This window comes from Jaculus jaculus, chromosome 12, assembly GCF_020740685.1.
Source record: "Jaculus jaculus isolate mJacJac1 chromosome 12, mJacJac1.mat.Y.cur, whole genome shotgun sequence".
Taxonomy (NCBI): Eukaryota; Metazoa; Chordata; class Mammalia; order Rodentia; family Dipodidae; genus Jaculus; species Jaculus jaculus.
This window is the reverse complement of record NC_059113.1, coordinates 12,258,839-12,274,885: the sequence shown is the minus strand read 5'-3', so window position 1 is coordinate 12,274,885 and position 16,047 is coordinate 12,258,839. Positions and strand designations below refer to the sequence as shown.

Sequence of the window (16,047 nt, the reverse complement as noted above, 5' to 3'; positions counted from 1 at the left end):
GCTCTCGACAGGGTCCCCTGGGCTGCCAAAGCGGCTTCCTTGGCCTCTGCAGAAGTCCCTCTGTCCCTTGAAGTGATGCAACTCTGCCTTTCCTTTCCTCTTCCAAACCCAGTGTGTCCTGTGGGCCTGCCTTGCTCTGACTTCACTGCCTGGTAGGTATATTTGCCAGCGTTGACTGGGACCCCAACAACCAGGTAGTCATCTGCACTGGCTTCACACTGACTCAGGAACTTGGTAGCTGACGTCCAGTGAAGAGATGCGTCCTTGCGAGGCAGCCCCAGGCTCTTGGAGACAGCCCTGGGGATGAACATTGCCTGTCCAGTGCTGGGAGGTGCGAAGGGGTGCACGCATGTGTAGTTCTTTCCCAGTGGCTGTAGGCCCTGCTAGGCCATTCAATCTGTCTATCTCTGCTTGTAGAGAAATAAATAAAAATATTTAAAAAGTCTAACTGGCACCCTGACACCCGTGAATGAATCTTCTATTCATTCTTTTCTAGCTCAGCTCTATTTGTTGTACAACTAGGGAATTCACTCACGACTTCAGATGGAAGCACTGAAGGCAGAACTCTGGACAGCGAACTGGCAGTGGGCAGTGCTGTGGGCCTTGGCCAGTCACCCCCCAGAGGGATCCTGATCCTCTCCCTTCACTTTCACTGTCACCAGGTCTAGTAATGGTCGTGGACCTCAGGGAAAACCCTGATAAAGCTGTTGGGCCGGCTCTGGGAGAAGCCTGTTCTGTGCTGGAGTCCACACCACCCTCCGCCCCTCCTGCTGGGCAGCAGTGAGCAGTGCTGAGGTGCTGCAGGGCCTGCAGGAGGCCACAGAGGGCGCACACCCACCAAGGCAGAGCCTGGCCTTAGCTGGCCCTGCTGCCTGAGGAGAAGGACCAGGCGCAGCGCAGCTTTGGGGGCCCTGGACTCTGAGGCGCTGAGAAGATGCGCAGCCTGGGCAGATCCATCCTGAGAGACTGCTCCTGCCAAGCCCCACTGCACAGCGACGCTGAGAAAAGGGTGTTGAGGGGGCTCCCCAGGGAATATAGGCAGTGGGTCCACTAGCCAGGTCAGTCGCAGCAGGTATATCCTCCATTCAGGTGAGGTCAATGTCCACCTCTGTCAGCACTGCCCACTTGTGCAACATTTATAAAGTGGTCTGCGATGCCCAGTAAGGTCCCAGGCCCTTCACACTCCCTGGTTCTATGGCAAACTTGATTCATGACGGGCCAACAGTATCAGTCAGAGGTTTTTAAGAAAATTTTTTTTATTTTTATGTTGGTTTTTTTTTTTTTTTCTGGTTTTTGGAGGTAGGGTCTCCCTCTCTCTAGCCCAGGCTGATCTGGAGTTCATTCTATTCTCAGGGTGGCCTGGCACTCATGCAGTCCTCCTACTTCTGCCTCCAAAGGGCTGGTATTAAAGGCGTGAGCCACCGCACCACTTTTAAAGATTTTTGTTAATTCTGCTTTATTTATTCGAATTTCACAGACACAAAGAGAAAAGAGAGACAGGGGGAAGGACAGAGAGAATATGAGCGCGTCAGGGACTACAGCCACTCCAAAGGAACTCCAGACGCGTGCGCCCCCAGTGCATCTGAATTAAGTGTGTCCTGTAGAATCCAGCCTCTAACTGGTGTCCATAGGCTTCACAGGCAAGCGCTTAACCTCTAAGTCATGTCTCCAGCCTATTTTTTTTTTCATTTTTCTTTAATTATTTTTTTTCCCAAGGCAGGCTCTCACTCTACCCAGGCTGACCTAGAACTCACTCTGTAGTCTCAGTCTTGCCTCGAATTCACTGCAGGCCTACTTCTGCTTCCCAGGTCCTGGGATGAAAGCTGTGCTCCATCATGCTGGCAACTTTTCTCTTTGAGAGGAGGGGGAGCGAATGTGGGCATCCTAATCACCATCCCCTGATGCTACCCATTTCCCCGGTCCCAGACCCACGGTTTCTACAGGCACAGTTGGGATCCGGGTCTGGACGTGCGGCAGTGGGGGACTGAGGACTTTGCTCCGCAGCCGTGCCCCAAGTGGAAGCTGGTGGCCCAGCATCCCGCGGAGACCCAGGGACCCGGGGCGGCCCCGCCGCTGCCCCACCGTGCACCGCCGGGGTCCCGCCAAGACGGGCCGTGGGAGTCTGGGCGTGGGTCGCGGGACCACCGGCCTCGCCGCAGGGAGTCCCGGGCGGGCGGGCTTACCTGGCCGGTGTCCCCAGGCTTCTCCTCCTCCTCCCGCGGGTCGTCCCAGGAACGGCCACCCCGCAGGGCAGGGAGGGGCCCTAACGGCACCTCGGCGGGGGTCCGAGCCCAGGGTCTCCCGGCCCGCGGTGCGGGGACGCCGGCCTCGCCGCACGGAGCCCCGGGCAGCCCGGCGGCCGCAGCATCCTCGCAGCGCCCCGTCCCGCGGCTCCCGGCCTCCTCCAGACCCGGGCTCCGCGCCGTGGGCCGAGCTGCAGCCCGGCCAGGCCAAGGCCGCCTGACCGCCGTCGCCGTCCACGAAGCCGCTCCCGCAGGAGGACGAGCTGGACTCTGCGCCTGGGGCACGTGCAGGTCAACCGCGCCCGCCCTCCGCCCGCGGGACCCCGGGGACCTCGCATTTGCCCACAGCCCTGCCCATCACGTGCCAGACCGCCCCTTGCCCGCTCGCCTGCCTGCAATGCTCAGGACCTCAGGCATGGTGGCCTGTGCCTGCAGTGCCAGCACTCAGGAGGCTAAGCAGGGGGATTGCTGTGAGGTCGAGGCCACCCTGAGACTACACAGTGAATTCCAGATCATCTGGGCAACAGCGAGGTACTACCTCGCAAAATGAAATATTAATATTAATCATCATCATCATCATCCTAATAGTAGTAACGGAGAATAAAACAAATACAATTCCAGTGTTGAAATGTAAACCCAACATGGCAAAACAAGCTGTATGAGACTTCCACCTTGTGTTAGAGAATCCTCATTACACTCAAACATTACTATGAAAGACCACAGGAATCCTCCAGAATTACAGAATATAGCTTTATTTATAGAATCTTACAAATAAAACATTTACAGTCCACATGACATAAGTTATTTCATTTTCTAATTCTCGCAACACCTGAGTTATTTAAAACAATACTGTGAAGGAAATTTATAAGTGTAAAGGGAAATATAAACAATAAAAACCTCTTGCCCCCCCCCCAAAATCACTTTTTACTTTAAAGCAGGTTTCCAGCATACTAGCATCTCTTTGAAAATGGACTTACTAAAAATGAACTTTAGGCTACCCAGAGAATTCGTTTTTAAACCCAGAATGAAAGATGAGTAAAAAATGGCCCCAGTTGACAGTAAATACTTCGGGGGCAAGGACAGAAAGAAGGTAAGATCGGGGTGAGGTGAGAAAGGCAGACCTCTGTCCTTGTCTAAGGGCTCTCTCTGCCTGTGACCTGCACGTTCCCTGCTAGTGCTAACAGGAGCGGCTCTATTTGGAAAGAGAGCTGTAGCCAGTACTAATGCTAGGGGGGAAATTCCTCTGAACATATGGGGCCACTTCTTAGACATCTAATAAATACAGAAGCTTACAACAGCAAGTTCAATAAGGGCCACATTTTCAACTCAAGAGGCAAATCTGTTACCAATGGCAAGGCATAATAAGTGACTGGGACGTCTCTGTCCCAGGCCCAGGAATGACAGGCACTGGCCTCCATAGGAAAACAACTTTTCCTTTGAAGCAGCAGTCTGCAGAGGGAACTTGTTAAATTCATGTAGGTGCGCACACACACCAGTTTCAAATGTCTCTCAATTTGTTAAAATTACATTTTTACATTCCTCTCCTAAGCAAACTCTTAACTCATTGTTCTTCTCCAAGACAAAGGGTGTTTTGAAGGAATAACAGATCTATAAAGAATGCTAGAATTAAAATTCTAAAGCAGCAATCTGAGCTAAATAAAGCAAATCATCTTCCAGTCTTTCTCCTCCCTCCCTCCCTCTCCTCTCTGTAGCCCTGGGAATGAAACTCAAAGCCACATACTTGGCAAATGCTCCACTACAATGGAGCCATAGCCCAATTCCAAGTCTTTCACGTATTTATTTTACTATTTGGGGAAGTTTGGAGACAAGGGTCTCACTATGTAACCCAGGCTGACCTGGGACACACTATGTAGCCCAAGTTAGCCTAAAACGTGCAGCGATCTTCCCGAGTGCTGGGATTACAGGTATGTGGCCGAGTCTTAAGTTTTATTTTTCTGCTAGCTCCTGAAAGCAGTTAGAGAAAAATAAAACAACAAAGAAATCATTTCAAACAACAATAATGATGGCAATATACAAAAGGAGATTGTGACATTCAAGGAATTGTTTCTTTGGTAAAAACTGGACCCTTATCCTATCAGGAGTCGGTCCTGACACTCACTCTAGATCTTTGATTGCTGAAGTTCCCTCCTCCAACTTGTTCTCAAGTCCACCCGTCAACAGGCAAGAGCAGGAGAGAAACAGGATCACCGGTAGCTTTCCCAGTCATGTGTTCTACAGAAATAGTCCTGGTTTGAGGAATGTGTCCCCCAGAATTAGAGGGGAAAAAAATAGATGCTGCTTTTAATTATTAGTGGGAGACAGTTTTTCTGTGGTAACAACAGAAAAACCCAGGCATTGGCGATGAACCCGTACTCCTGTCAGTCACGCAAACTCGGCCCCTGGGCTTCAACTGCGGGCACAACTAAGGCTCCTGGAGAGACTGGCTCCCCAAAGTGGCTAAGGAATCCACATTATCAATATGATAATAACACATTAATTCACCTAGTGAAACGGGAGATTAGCTCCACTGGAAGCCAGAGTTTTAAGCAGGGGCCTCCAACAGTGCCTGAGGCTGGTCTGTAGTGTCAAAAGAGCATGCTCATTGGTCTGTGGGGAGAATGAGAGCAACTGACACTCAATCCTGGTCTGGGCAAGATAACAGTGACAGCTACAGCGCCCTGAACTAAGTGACTCACCCCATGGTCCAGAGTCCCCTTGTACTCAACTTTTATTTCTGCAATTAGCAAGTCCTAAGTTCTGCCTGCGCTGATTCCATTTCTGATTCCCCGCGTCACAGTAAGCATGAACGACTGCATTCCGATTCTGGACGTCGGCTTCCTCTTGGCAGCACTAGTTGGTCGGGGTGGGAAGTTTGTGCCGTTTCCCCTCTGACACATCTTAGATGTGCTCAGAATGTGCTTCTAGAGAGGCAGCTAAAAGTATCTAGAAAAGGGAGCCAAGAGGTAGAAGCGGGAGCCATAGAGAAACCAATTCATCTGCAGACTTCCTGCCCCTACATTTTGTGTCAACCTGAAGGAAAAGGGGGCCTAGGCCAACGAACCTTCATGTTGGTTCACGTGCCCGGTCACGTGACAGCCGGGGCTGCACAGTCAGCACCCCGCATCCCAGTTAGAACAAAGGAGTCGGTACACACATCATGAATTCTACTTCCTTCTCACTTAGGACCCCTGCCTCTTTGCTTGCCCTGCTCTGCTCCAACTTCCAGTTCTGTGGGGGGGGGGGTAGAGGGGACACAGACAAGCACCTGGAGGATTCCTGTCTCCTGCCCCTTTGCTGTAAGAACATGAGAGCTCATGGCAGAATCGGCTGGCTTGTAGTCCAGAATGTTCATTTACATTCACAGGCTCCACACTTGCTCTGTTATCTCTAAACCATGACCACCAGCCTCATGTCTGTGTCCTAGGGGAAGAGTTCAGCAGCTCTTGGTGTTGGTTCCAAGAAAGACAGGCTAGAGTAACCAGAGGGATAAGGACAGCTTGTCTTGCATGTGGCATTGCGGTTCCAGAATCACTGCATGGAAGGGGAAGGGAGAGGGTGCGAGGCACTATCTAAAGAATGGCAACCAGGGCTGACATCTGAACGCAGGCAGGCAACCCGAGCCAGGTAGCAAAGAACTAACTGCCTCTTCCATGGTGCTTCATGGAAGCTGAGTCCTCGGGCCTCCCCGGGCCCAATGTGCAATCCCACTGGCTCCTGGCAGGGCCCTATCCAATCTGGATCTGCCCTGAGTACATTGTGAGGAGTAGCATGATAGTGAAGCCAGTTAGGAGGCCCAGATTCTGGATGACAAAGGGGACCAAGACGCTGCCCTTCCTTTCATCCTCCTGGGAGACCTCGTTCATCTCAGGAAACTGGGGAAGGAGAGAAAACAAGAGCTGTGGTCATTCTGGAGCAATTCAGTAAATGCAGTATGGTACAGTTTGAATCTGAAATGTTCCCACAGGCTTACATAGCACCCCAGATAGTAGGGCTATTTTGGGAGGCTCTGGAGTCTTTGGGAGTCAGGCCTCCATGGAGGAAGCGGGTGATGGCAGGTGGGGAGTGGTAGAGCAGGTTATCCCTGCCACCTTCCTGTCTGCTGCGATCCGAGCAGCTGCCCTCTACCAGGTGCTCCTCCCACCGTGTTCTGCTCAAGCCCGTGGAGCCCAGCAATCCCGGAAGAGCCCTCTGAAACTGTGAGCCAAAACAGAAACTCTTGTTCCTTCAGGTACTTTGCTCACAGCTTTGCACAAGTGACTAATACAGGACATATTGCAGGTTGGTTGTCAGAGGAAATGTGACCCTCCCTCTCTGAGGTTGTGACAACAGCCTTACAAGTGAGCAAGTAAAGTGGCACACTGAACATCGTTCATGCCACCTAAAGATAAAGGAGCACTGGTTGAAGCAGGCATGGTAGCACATGCCTTTAAGCCCAGCACATGGGGAGGCTGAGGTAGGATTGCTGTGAGCCGAAGGCCAGCCTGGCTATATAGTGAGTTGCAGGTCAGCCTCACAAAGAAGACCAAGGGGCTGGAGAGATAGCTTAGCAGATAAGGCACTTGCCTACAAAGCCAAAAGACCCAAGTTCAATTTTCTAGGACCCATGTAAGCCAGATGCATAAGGTAGTGCATGTGTCTAGAGTTCATTTGCAGGGGCTTGGAGGCCCTGATACACGCCCCTTTCTGTCTCACTGTTTTATATATATCTATATCTATCTATATCTGTATCTATCTATCTATACACATACATATATAGATAGATATAGATATATATATATCTCCTTATTTCTCTCTCTCAAGTAAATAACTATAATAGAAATAAAACTTTATACAAAGAAAACCAGGGGTTAAAGAGATTGTACAGTGGTTAAGGTATTTGCGTAACAACCCAGGCTCAATTTACCAGTACCCATGTGAAGCCAGGTGCACAAAGTAGCATTTGCAGCAGCTGGAGGCCCTGGCGCACCAAATCTCTCTGTCCCTATTCTCTCTTTCTTTGATGACAAATACATAAATAAAAAGATTTCTTAAAAGACCAAAAAATGGGCTGGAGAGATGGCTTAGCGGTTAAGCGCTTGCCTGTGAAGCCTAAGGACCCCGGTTCAAGGCTCGGTTCCCCGGGTCCCACGTTAGCCAGATGCACAAGGGGGCGCACGCGTCTGGCGTTCATTTGCAGAGGCTGGAAGCCCTGGTGCACCCACTCTCTCTCTCTCCCTCTATCTGTCTTTCTCTCTATGTCTGTCGTTCTCAAATAAATAAATAAAAAAATTTTTTTAAATGACCAAAAAATAAAAATTAAATTTTATTGTGGATTTAATTTTTTTAATATTTGTGTGTGTGTTTGTAGAGGCTCCACCATCTCGTGCCTGTCTGGCTTTATGTGGGTGGTTAGGGAACTGAACCCAGGCTGGGACTCTACAATCAAACTCCTGTAACTGTTGCGCTATCTCTCAGGCCCTTATTGTGAACTAAAAAAGCACTTTACAAGATTTTGTTTTGCTGTGTGCACACTTCCTCACCTACCTTCTACCTCCCAAGTCATCAATTTTTCAACAATTTTAAAGGGAATGGGGAGGTGGCTCAGGGGCTCAAGGTGCTTGCTTACAAAGCTTGCTGGCCTGGGTTCAATCCCCCAGCACCCGTGCAAAGCTGCCTGTGGAGCACATTCATTTGCAGCGGCAAGAGACTCTGTCTCAAAGAAGTCAGAGCACAGACAACGCCAGTGACCTGCAGATGTGTTTGCGCACACGCGTACGCACACACACACACACACACACACACACACACTAATAAGTAAATAGAAATTGGAGTTAGGGATAACCTCAGTTGGTAGAATGCTTGCCTAGGAAGCATGAAGGCCTGGGTTCCACCCACAGCACTGCTCAAGAATGGGCAAGGAAGCACATACCATAATGCAAGAATTTGGGAGGTAGAGGCAGGAGGATCAGACATTCAAGTCATCCTCAGCTATGTACTCAGTGTGAGGCCAGCCTGGGCATGGAGACCCAGGCTCAAAAAAGCCAACAAAGCTGGGCATGGTGGTGCATGCCTTTAACCCCAGCACTCTGGAGGATGAGGTAGGAGGGTTGCGTTGAGTGCCAGCCAGCCTGGACTACAGTGAGTTCTGGGGCTTCAATGAGACCCTGTTGCAAAAACCAAAGGAAAACCAAAACCAACCAAACAAACAAAACCCCTGATGTCTCTCTGCCAAAGTTCTGCATGAACTACAGCAGACTTACCATGTCGGCGAGAGCAATGTACAGGAACATCCCTCCGGCCAGTGCAAAAATCCAGTTGGCAGAGAAGTGGCTGCCAGCCAGGATGCCAAAGGCCAGGCCCACATAGCAACAGCAGGCAGAAAGGAAGTTGAAGAAGAGCGCCTGCTGGATGCTCATCCCCGCGTTGAGCAGGATGACAAAGTCTCCTGTGGTGGCGGCAAGAGGGAGAAGGAGGCTGAGTCACGAGTCAGCAGCCCCAGACCCAAGACTGACAGGACAAGGTGGAGGCACCTTCATTTTGCTGTTTGGAAGTTACCTCCACCTTCTCCTCCAGCCACAGCCTCCCAGCCTAGAGGCTACAAATACTCTGTGCCATTTAGAAAGTAAATGATCCACTAGCATTGTGTTGTCTTGGGACACAAAATTCACAGGATTCATAGGATTTTGAAAGTAAATAATCTTAGGCCAGGTGTGGTTGCACATGCCTTTAATCCCAATAGTCTGGAGTTAGAGGTAGGAGGACTGGGGTGAGTTGGAGGCCACCCTGAGACTACAGAGTAAATTCCAGGTCAGTCTGGGCTAGAGCAAGACCCTACCTTAAAAAGCAAAAGTAGAAAAAAGAAAAAGAAAGAAGATAATCAGCTAGCAATGAATGGATTATTTCCCTTTTGATTGATGGCAAAATAGAAAGACTGCCCTTCCTTATAACTATAATGGATGGTACATTTAGGAAACAAAACTGACAGAGAAGTTCAATAAATAACAGTAACAGCCAATAAATAAATGACAAACATCCTAGCTGGTTATCATCTCTGAGCCCCAAGTCCTGGCTTTTTTGCTTTGTTTTGTTGTGATTTTTTGGGGGGGAGGGGTTCAAGGTAGGGTCTCACTGTGGCCCAGGCTGACTTGGAATTAACTATGTAGTCTCAGGGTGGCCTTGAATTCATGGCGATCCTCCTACCTCTGCCTCCCGAGTGCTGGGATTAAAGGCGCACAGCACCACGCCTGACCGTTTTGTTGTGTTTGTCGAAGTAGGGTCTCCTCCAGCCCAGGCTGACTTGGAATTCACTATGTAGTCTCAGGCTGGCCTAGAACTTACAGTGATCCTCCTACCTGAGCCTCTCTAATGCTAGCATTAAAGGCATCACCACCACACCCAGCAACTCTTGGCTTTTTACAATTGCCCATGACATAGCTATGTCCTTAAACTCTGGCCCACCTACTTCATCCACCTGCCCAGCACAGGCAGATGGCCAGCCTCTGGAAAAGGAAAAGCCTGTAAGAGATGATCTTTATACGTACTTAGTTTGGGGCACCTGGTAAGCCTTTCCAACATGTGTTTGCCTGTAATACTCCTGGACTCTAAAGGGTGCACGCTTCTATTAACTGTACTTTAAAGGGGAGGAAGTTGAACCAGAGTATGATATGGGAAAAAATGCCCTTGTAAAAACTTCCATCATTCTAAGGTAGGATCAGTGGTTAGATGTCTCAGCTGGGTCAGTGCGTTAATAAACTGCAGGGAGACCTTTGAGTTGTGCGAGGTGTGTCTGGTGGCCAGCAGGACTAGCCATGTGAAGAACGCTGCCACCCCAAACTGAGGGAACCAGTACGGAGGACGACGAATGGATGCTCACCTAGCTCATGGGGGAACTCCTCACACAGGATGGCCACCGACGTGCTGATGCCTTGGAAAACAGACACAGTGAAGGAGGCGCCAATAGCCAGGCCATCAATGAAATTGTGGAGGCCGTCGCTCAGGGTGATCATCCAGGCCAAGGTGCCAATATCAGAATAGCGGACACCTTTCAGCCAGTAGCAGGCACTTTGGGATGCCTGCAAGTCCTAAGAGAAAACATATTCCTATAGGCAGGCCTGACTCATGAAGTTATGGCTCTTAAAAGCTTCCCCAGGGCCGCAGTGATGGCTCAGTGGTTAAAGGTGCTTTCTTACAAAGCCTGACAGTTCCTCCGCCAGTCCCTACATAAAGCCAGATGCACAAAAGGGCACATGCATCTGGAGTTTATTTGCAGCAGGAGGGCCTGGCATGCCCATATTTGTTTGTGCTCTCTCTCTCTCATTTGGATAAACAAATATTGGGGGGGGGGGAAGCTTCCCCAGCCACTGATGACACTGACCTGCACAGACAGTGAGCCTACAATGACCTTCTCATCCGTGCCAGGGGTTTTGCCATCCAGCTCACTGTTGCAGTGCGGAGGAATCATGTGATCCAGATCTCCATTCTGCAGCTTCTCTGTCACACCCTCCTCCTGGTCCTTCTTGGAAGGCAGCGTCTCAGAAGTGAAATGGTTATGTCCGTGATGGTGCTTAAAGGGCAACAAGAAGCACAGTCAGTGTCACTCACCAAAGCCACAAGCTAAAAGAACTCAGGGTGAGCACTCAACACCCTGGGGAGATCGTCCCCTGACACCTAACACCTAAGGAAACTGAACAGGCCACACACAGGGGCATCCACGGCCAAGCATGAAGACAAAGGTTTCATATTAGACATCAAACTAGTCTTGGCATGTCACTCAATCCCTTGAGGTGACTCTAGGTACTAAGAACTTCACAATGTCCACTCCATCCAACTCAGCTGCTGCTCAGGTAATGACCACATGCTGGTCAGAGAGGGCATCCTTCTGGATCTACACCAGTGATCTGTTACTGGTTGTCTTACTTGATACGTGATGATGTATGTTATCAAGCCCCTTTCCTACCTTTTAAGGATAGAAATATATGAGCAGGAAGCAATTAGATCAAAACACAAGGGGGAGAGTTACCATTGCTACTGGTAAAGGGCTTACTGGCTACATCAACATTTTTTGAGGCAGGGTTTCCCTAAAAGTTCCTTTACTGCCAACTGGATCTCACCTCATTTTTCTTAAGAAGCATCTTCAATATCTTCTCTGTAAAAAAGAACAGGTAGAAACCCCCAAACACCACTGCTGACTTGGAGACATAATAATCTTCCAGAGGGTTGAAGCCAAAAGCCTGTGGGCCCAGGAAAATAAAGTGAGTTCAAGAAAACAAAAAGTCATCAATGTTCCCTCTCACCTCTTTCCCATTTCCTTGACTCTAGGAAAGAAAAGAGACAGCATGGAGTGACTTCCTATCTAACCACTCTCTTACCAGCAACATCTAAACATAATGTTCCCAATATGCCAGAACTATGGCTACATTCTCTTCTGATCCAAAAGACAGACTATCTTCTTAATTCCCCGCCACACCCCCCAGCCCAAGGGATTAAGGTCAGGACCTGGCTTGGACCTCACTAAGCAGCCCAGGGTAGCCTCAAACTTGCAGCAATCCTAGCTTAGCCTCCCAAGTGTTACCATACTCAGCTTGGTTTTCTACTTTTAATTTCTCTCTGTACTTAGCTACATAAACACACTGTCAGCAAATTCCACATTTAAGAGGACACTTGTGTTTTAGTCTCGAGTGTCCCTCGCTGATCTGCTAGTAAACAAAATAGGAAGTGATATCAGTATGATTTCTAAAAAGGGAAATCTAGTCTCCCAGTTCCACAGTGAAAATTGCAGTATCTTCCTTACCACAGACCTCACAGGGACCACAAATCAAAACAGCAGGCTTTGTCCTTATAGACATCAATCTTAAGGTGGATTGAAGCCAGGCATGGTGACAAATACCTGTGTCCCCACTTGCACAGGAGGGTGAGGCAGGAGGATCATTTGAGCATAGCAATTTGAGGCTAGCTTAGACAACGAAGATTTCATCTATTTAAAACATAGTGAAAAGGATGGGGTGGGAGGTAGGCTGCTTTATGTTATTTCTGAAAACTTCACTTACTAAGGAAGAAGTCAGGCATAGCACCTCATGCCTGTAATTCCAGCACATGGGAAGCTGAGGTAGGAGGAGGTAGCCAGCCTGGACTGTAAGTGAGTTTCATTCAGCCTAGAACTAAAGGGCTGGAGTGAGATCCTGCCTTAAAAAAATAGAAGGGAAAATGATCTTCAAGACAAAAGGATGGGGTGGAGGTGGGGGAGCCTAGAGGGATGCTCACCCAGGTTCAGCTCTGAGGTGTGGTGTGAAAGTGTCCACTGACGTTCACTGTGGGATATTTAGGACCTCACACCCACAGGGAACACCAAGGCCCTTAGTGAGGACAGCCCTCAGGGAACTGGAGACCAGCATGAAGGGATGCAAGACTATAATGTATGCAAACTATAAACATAGATATAAATTGAAAAGAAGGGATTCAGTGGAGTGAGGTGTTGGGAGTGGGAACAGCGAGGGTGGTGGGAGGTGAGTAGGATCACAGTCTAGCATTAATATTTATGGAAGTTGCCAATAAAAAAAAAAATCAATTTAGGGCTGGAGAGGTGGCTTAGCGGTTAAGCGCTTGCCTGTGAAGCCTAAGGACCCCAGTTCGAGGCTCGGTTCCCCAGGCCCCACGTTAGCCAGATGCACAAGGGGGCGCACGCGTCTGGAGTTCGTTTGCAGAGGCTGGAAGCCCTGGCGCGCCCATTCTCTCTCTCTCCCTCTATCTGTCTTTCTCTCTGTGTCTGTCACTCTCAAATAAATAAATAAAAAATTTTTTAAAAAAATTTTTTTCATCAATTTAAAAAGAGTCCATTGACTCGTTCCTCTGTTTCCTGACAGAAAATGGGCCTCAAAGCACCTTTCTAGCATTCAAGAGCTTGAGGTGAGAGGACAGTTGAGTTTGAGTTCAGTCTAGGTTATACAGGGAGACCCTGTCTCAAGAAATAAATGAGAGGCTGAGGAGGTGGTTTAAAAGTGCTTGACTGCAAGATCTGGTGGCCTGGGTTCAATTCCCCAGGGCCCATGTAAAGTCAGACACACAAAGAGGTGGGTGCATGCATTTCGAGTATGTTTGCAGGGGCAAGAGTTCCTGGCATGCCCACGTTCACTCTCTCTCTCTCTCTCTCACTCTTTTTAATTTTTTTTTTTGGTTCATTTTTATTTATTTAGTTGAGAGTGACAGAGAGAGAAAGAGGCAGATAGAAGAATGGGCGCGCCAGGGCCTCCAACCACTGCAAACGAACTCCCGACGCGTGCGCTCCCTTGTGCATCTGGCTAATGTGGGTCTTGGGGAATTGAGCCCTGAACTGGGGTCTTTAGGCTTCACAGGCAAGTGCTTAACCGCTAAGCCATCTCTCCAGTCCAACTCTCTCTCACTCTTTTTTAGATTAAAATTAAATTTTAACCTCTTGTTTCCTCCCTTCATCTCTTAACTTAAAATATTAAAAAAGAAGAAAGAAATGATTAAACTAGGGTGGTATAAGCTTTTAATGCTAGCACTTGGGAGGCTGAGGTGGGAGGATAGCCATGAGTTTGAGGCCAACCTGGGGTTATACAGTGAGCTTCAGCCTGGGGCTAGAGTAAGACCCTACTTCAAAAGGAAAATAATTAAAAGGTAGCAAATGAATCTCAAGGTCATTTGCAGTGGAAAGAAGCCCTGTGACTCCCATTTGTTCATTCTCTCTCCCTCTGTGCTTTCAAACAAATAAATATATTTGTAAAGAAAATAGGGCTGGAGAGATGGCTTACAGAATAAGGTGCATGCCTGTGAAGCCTAAGGACCCAGATTCAACTCTCCAGATCCCATGTAAGCCAAATGCACAGAGGTGCATGCGTCTGGAGTATGTTTGCAGTGGCTAGAGGTCCTAGTATGCTCTCTTTGTCTGTCTCCCTCTCTCTCTCCCTCTCTCTCTCTCTCAAACTCTCTCTCTTCCTCCCTCCCCTCTCCGACTCTAATAAAGAAACATAAATCTTAAAAAAAATAGTAACAATGTAAAAAATAAATAAATAAATAAACTCCACCTCTCTCTTAACAGATCACAGAGAGGATCTAAACCTAACAAAAGGGAACTTTGAGCTATTTTAAAAGGTGATTGATAGGGGCTGGAGAGATGGCTCAGTGGTTAAAGGCACTTGCTTGTAAAAATGACTGTTATTCCTTGGGTTTTAAAAGGAACAATTTAGCCACAGCCCTGCAACCATCTAGTGTCTAAGACACATGCAGGTCAAGTTCTAAAGAAGCGGCACATGCTGCTCAATTCTCCAGAACAGGAGCACTTTGGGGAAAATGAAGTGAAAAGAGCACACCGGCCCCAGAGCACAGCAGGGTTCACAGCATGAGACCTGGGACCCAGGCTCAGGGTAGCAGCTCCCTCGCAGGTCTGATTCTGTGAGTAAAACATGACAGTCTACAGACATCAGAGTTGATCCACTAAGAACAATAAAGAACAAATGGAAAACGATGTTCTCAGAAGCTTGTGGAATCATCTCTGGTCTTTGCCCAAGCCTGCCAGACCACCTACAGTGAAATGCCTTGTGCTTATTATAATTTACGGGTGTACTGAAGAGTTTATGCCAACTCAAAAGAAACCTGCCCAAGGCTGACTACCAGCCTTTCCAAACACCAGGCTCTCTTCTCTTCAGTAGGGTATTTTCTCACACACCCATTTCAAGGGGCAAAGGTACCATCAATGGGGTAAAATTACCATTTCATTTGGACCCCCTTTGCCCCCCCCCTACTGAGGAAAACTGGCCTTTGTACTGAGATCCATGGATTCCATTAATGTGTTTATACTTCTCTGCACCAAAGTGTGACCCTGAGAATCATGCAGTTACACCACTGCTGTTCGCTCAACAGTCAAAGAACTTACTAGGCACTCACAACACTTGTAGGTCTGTCCTGAAAGAGGCAAATGGCTGAGCCAGATGACAAAACCTGATAAACCTGGCTCTTAAGTCTCCTAGCTCCTGCCAAAGTCCTAGCTTTGGGACGGGACCCCAAGACGAGTCCTTCCATGGAAGTGAAGGGTCTTCCCACTGTGCCCACTGTGCGCATGGAGACGGGCGTGCTCCAGGGCGAGCGCTGCAGCTTGCCATACCTCGGGGATGAGCTGGAAGAGGGCGTTGGAGTAGAGGGTTCCAATCGCCAGAGCTATGAAGTAGAGCAGCAGCCGCTTGTAAAAAGTCTTCTTCATGAAGGGCACCACGCTGGCCCCCATGAGGGAGCAGAGGGAGATGACGGTGACACAGAGGAGCCCGTACCCCCATACTGCCAGCCCACCCAGGACAGGGAGCAGGGCAACCACCATTATGGGAAAAGGAGGGCAAGGAAAGTTGTGGATATTAAAGAAAGAAACAAAAACGGGGTAAGAATCAGAGAGACAAGTAGGGAGGGAGAGAGAAATACAAAATTTGTTAGTGATTCAAATCTGATGCAATTTCCTTCATTCAGTGCAAGAGAAATGAGGAACATGAAGTGGTCTTGGAACCCTGCAACTACTGCCCCTGCTACCGTTGGTGGCCTGGGTCATACCTGCCAGCTAGTGTGACTGGCAGGAAGGACAGGAGGCTGTCTCATCATACATCTGATGTTTGCTCAGGCCAGGAACATGCTGGACTCAAGGCTTTTAAAGGACACAAAAGCAAATGGAAAGAGAAGGATCGGTGTGCCACTGGCTTTGGTTTTGCATAGCGAATCTGTGTAGCAGAGACACATGACACACTACCCAAGGACGGTTTGATTTGCTCAAGATAAAACTACATCACGTCCAGAGCACAAGGGGTATACGTAAGTAAGACGAGATGCC

General features: G+C 48.7%; 1 protein-coding gene across 2 annotated transcripts in view; it reads right to left on the bottom strand.

The window, feature by feature from the left end:
* Positions 1-2,979: 2,979 nt before the first annotated feature.
* Slc39a14 (solute carrier family 39 member 14) overlaps positions 2,980-16,047 on the bottom strand; it is a 53,140-nt gene continuing 40,072 nt past the window's right edge. The window contains exons 5-10 of one of the 2 annotated variants that reach the window (XM_045130948.1): positions 15,340-15,509; positions 11,333-11,452; positions 10,597-10,785; positions 10,096-10,303; positions 8,483-8,667; positions 2,980-6,115 (exon numbers count right to left, since the gene is read on the bottom strand). In XM_045130948.1, the coding sequence (XP_044986883.1) occupies positions 5,969-6,115; positions 8,483-8,667; positions 10,096-10,303; positions 10,597-10,785; positions 11,333-11,452; positions 15,340-15,509 (1,019 nt within the window). In that variant the 3' untranslated portion in view covers positions 2,980-5,968. The remainder of the gene's footprint in view (positions 6,116-8,482; positions 8,668-10,095; positions 10,304-10,596; positions 10,786-11,332; positions 11,453-15,339; positions 15,510-16,047) is intronic. The other variant, XM_045130949.1, reaches the window with a different exon arrangement.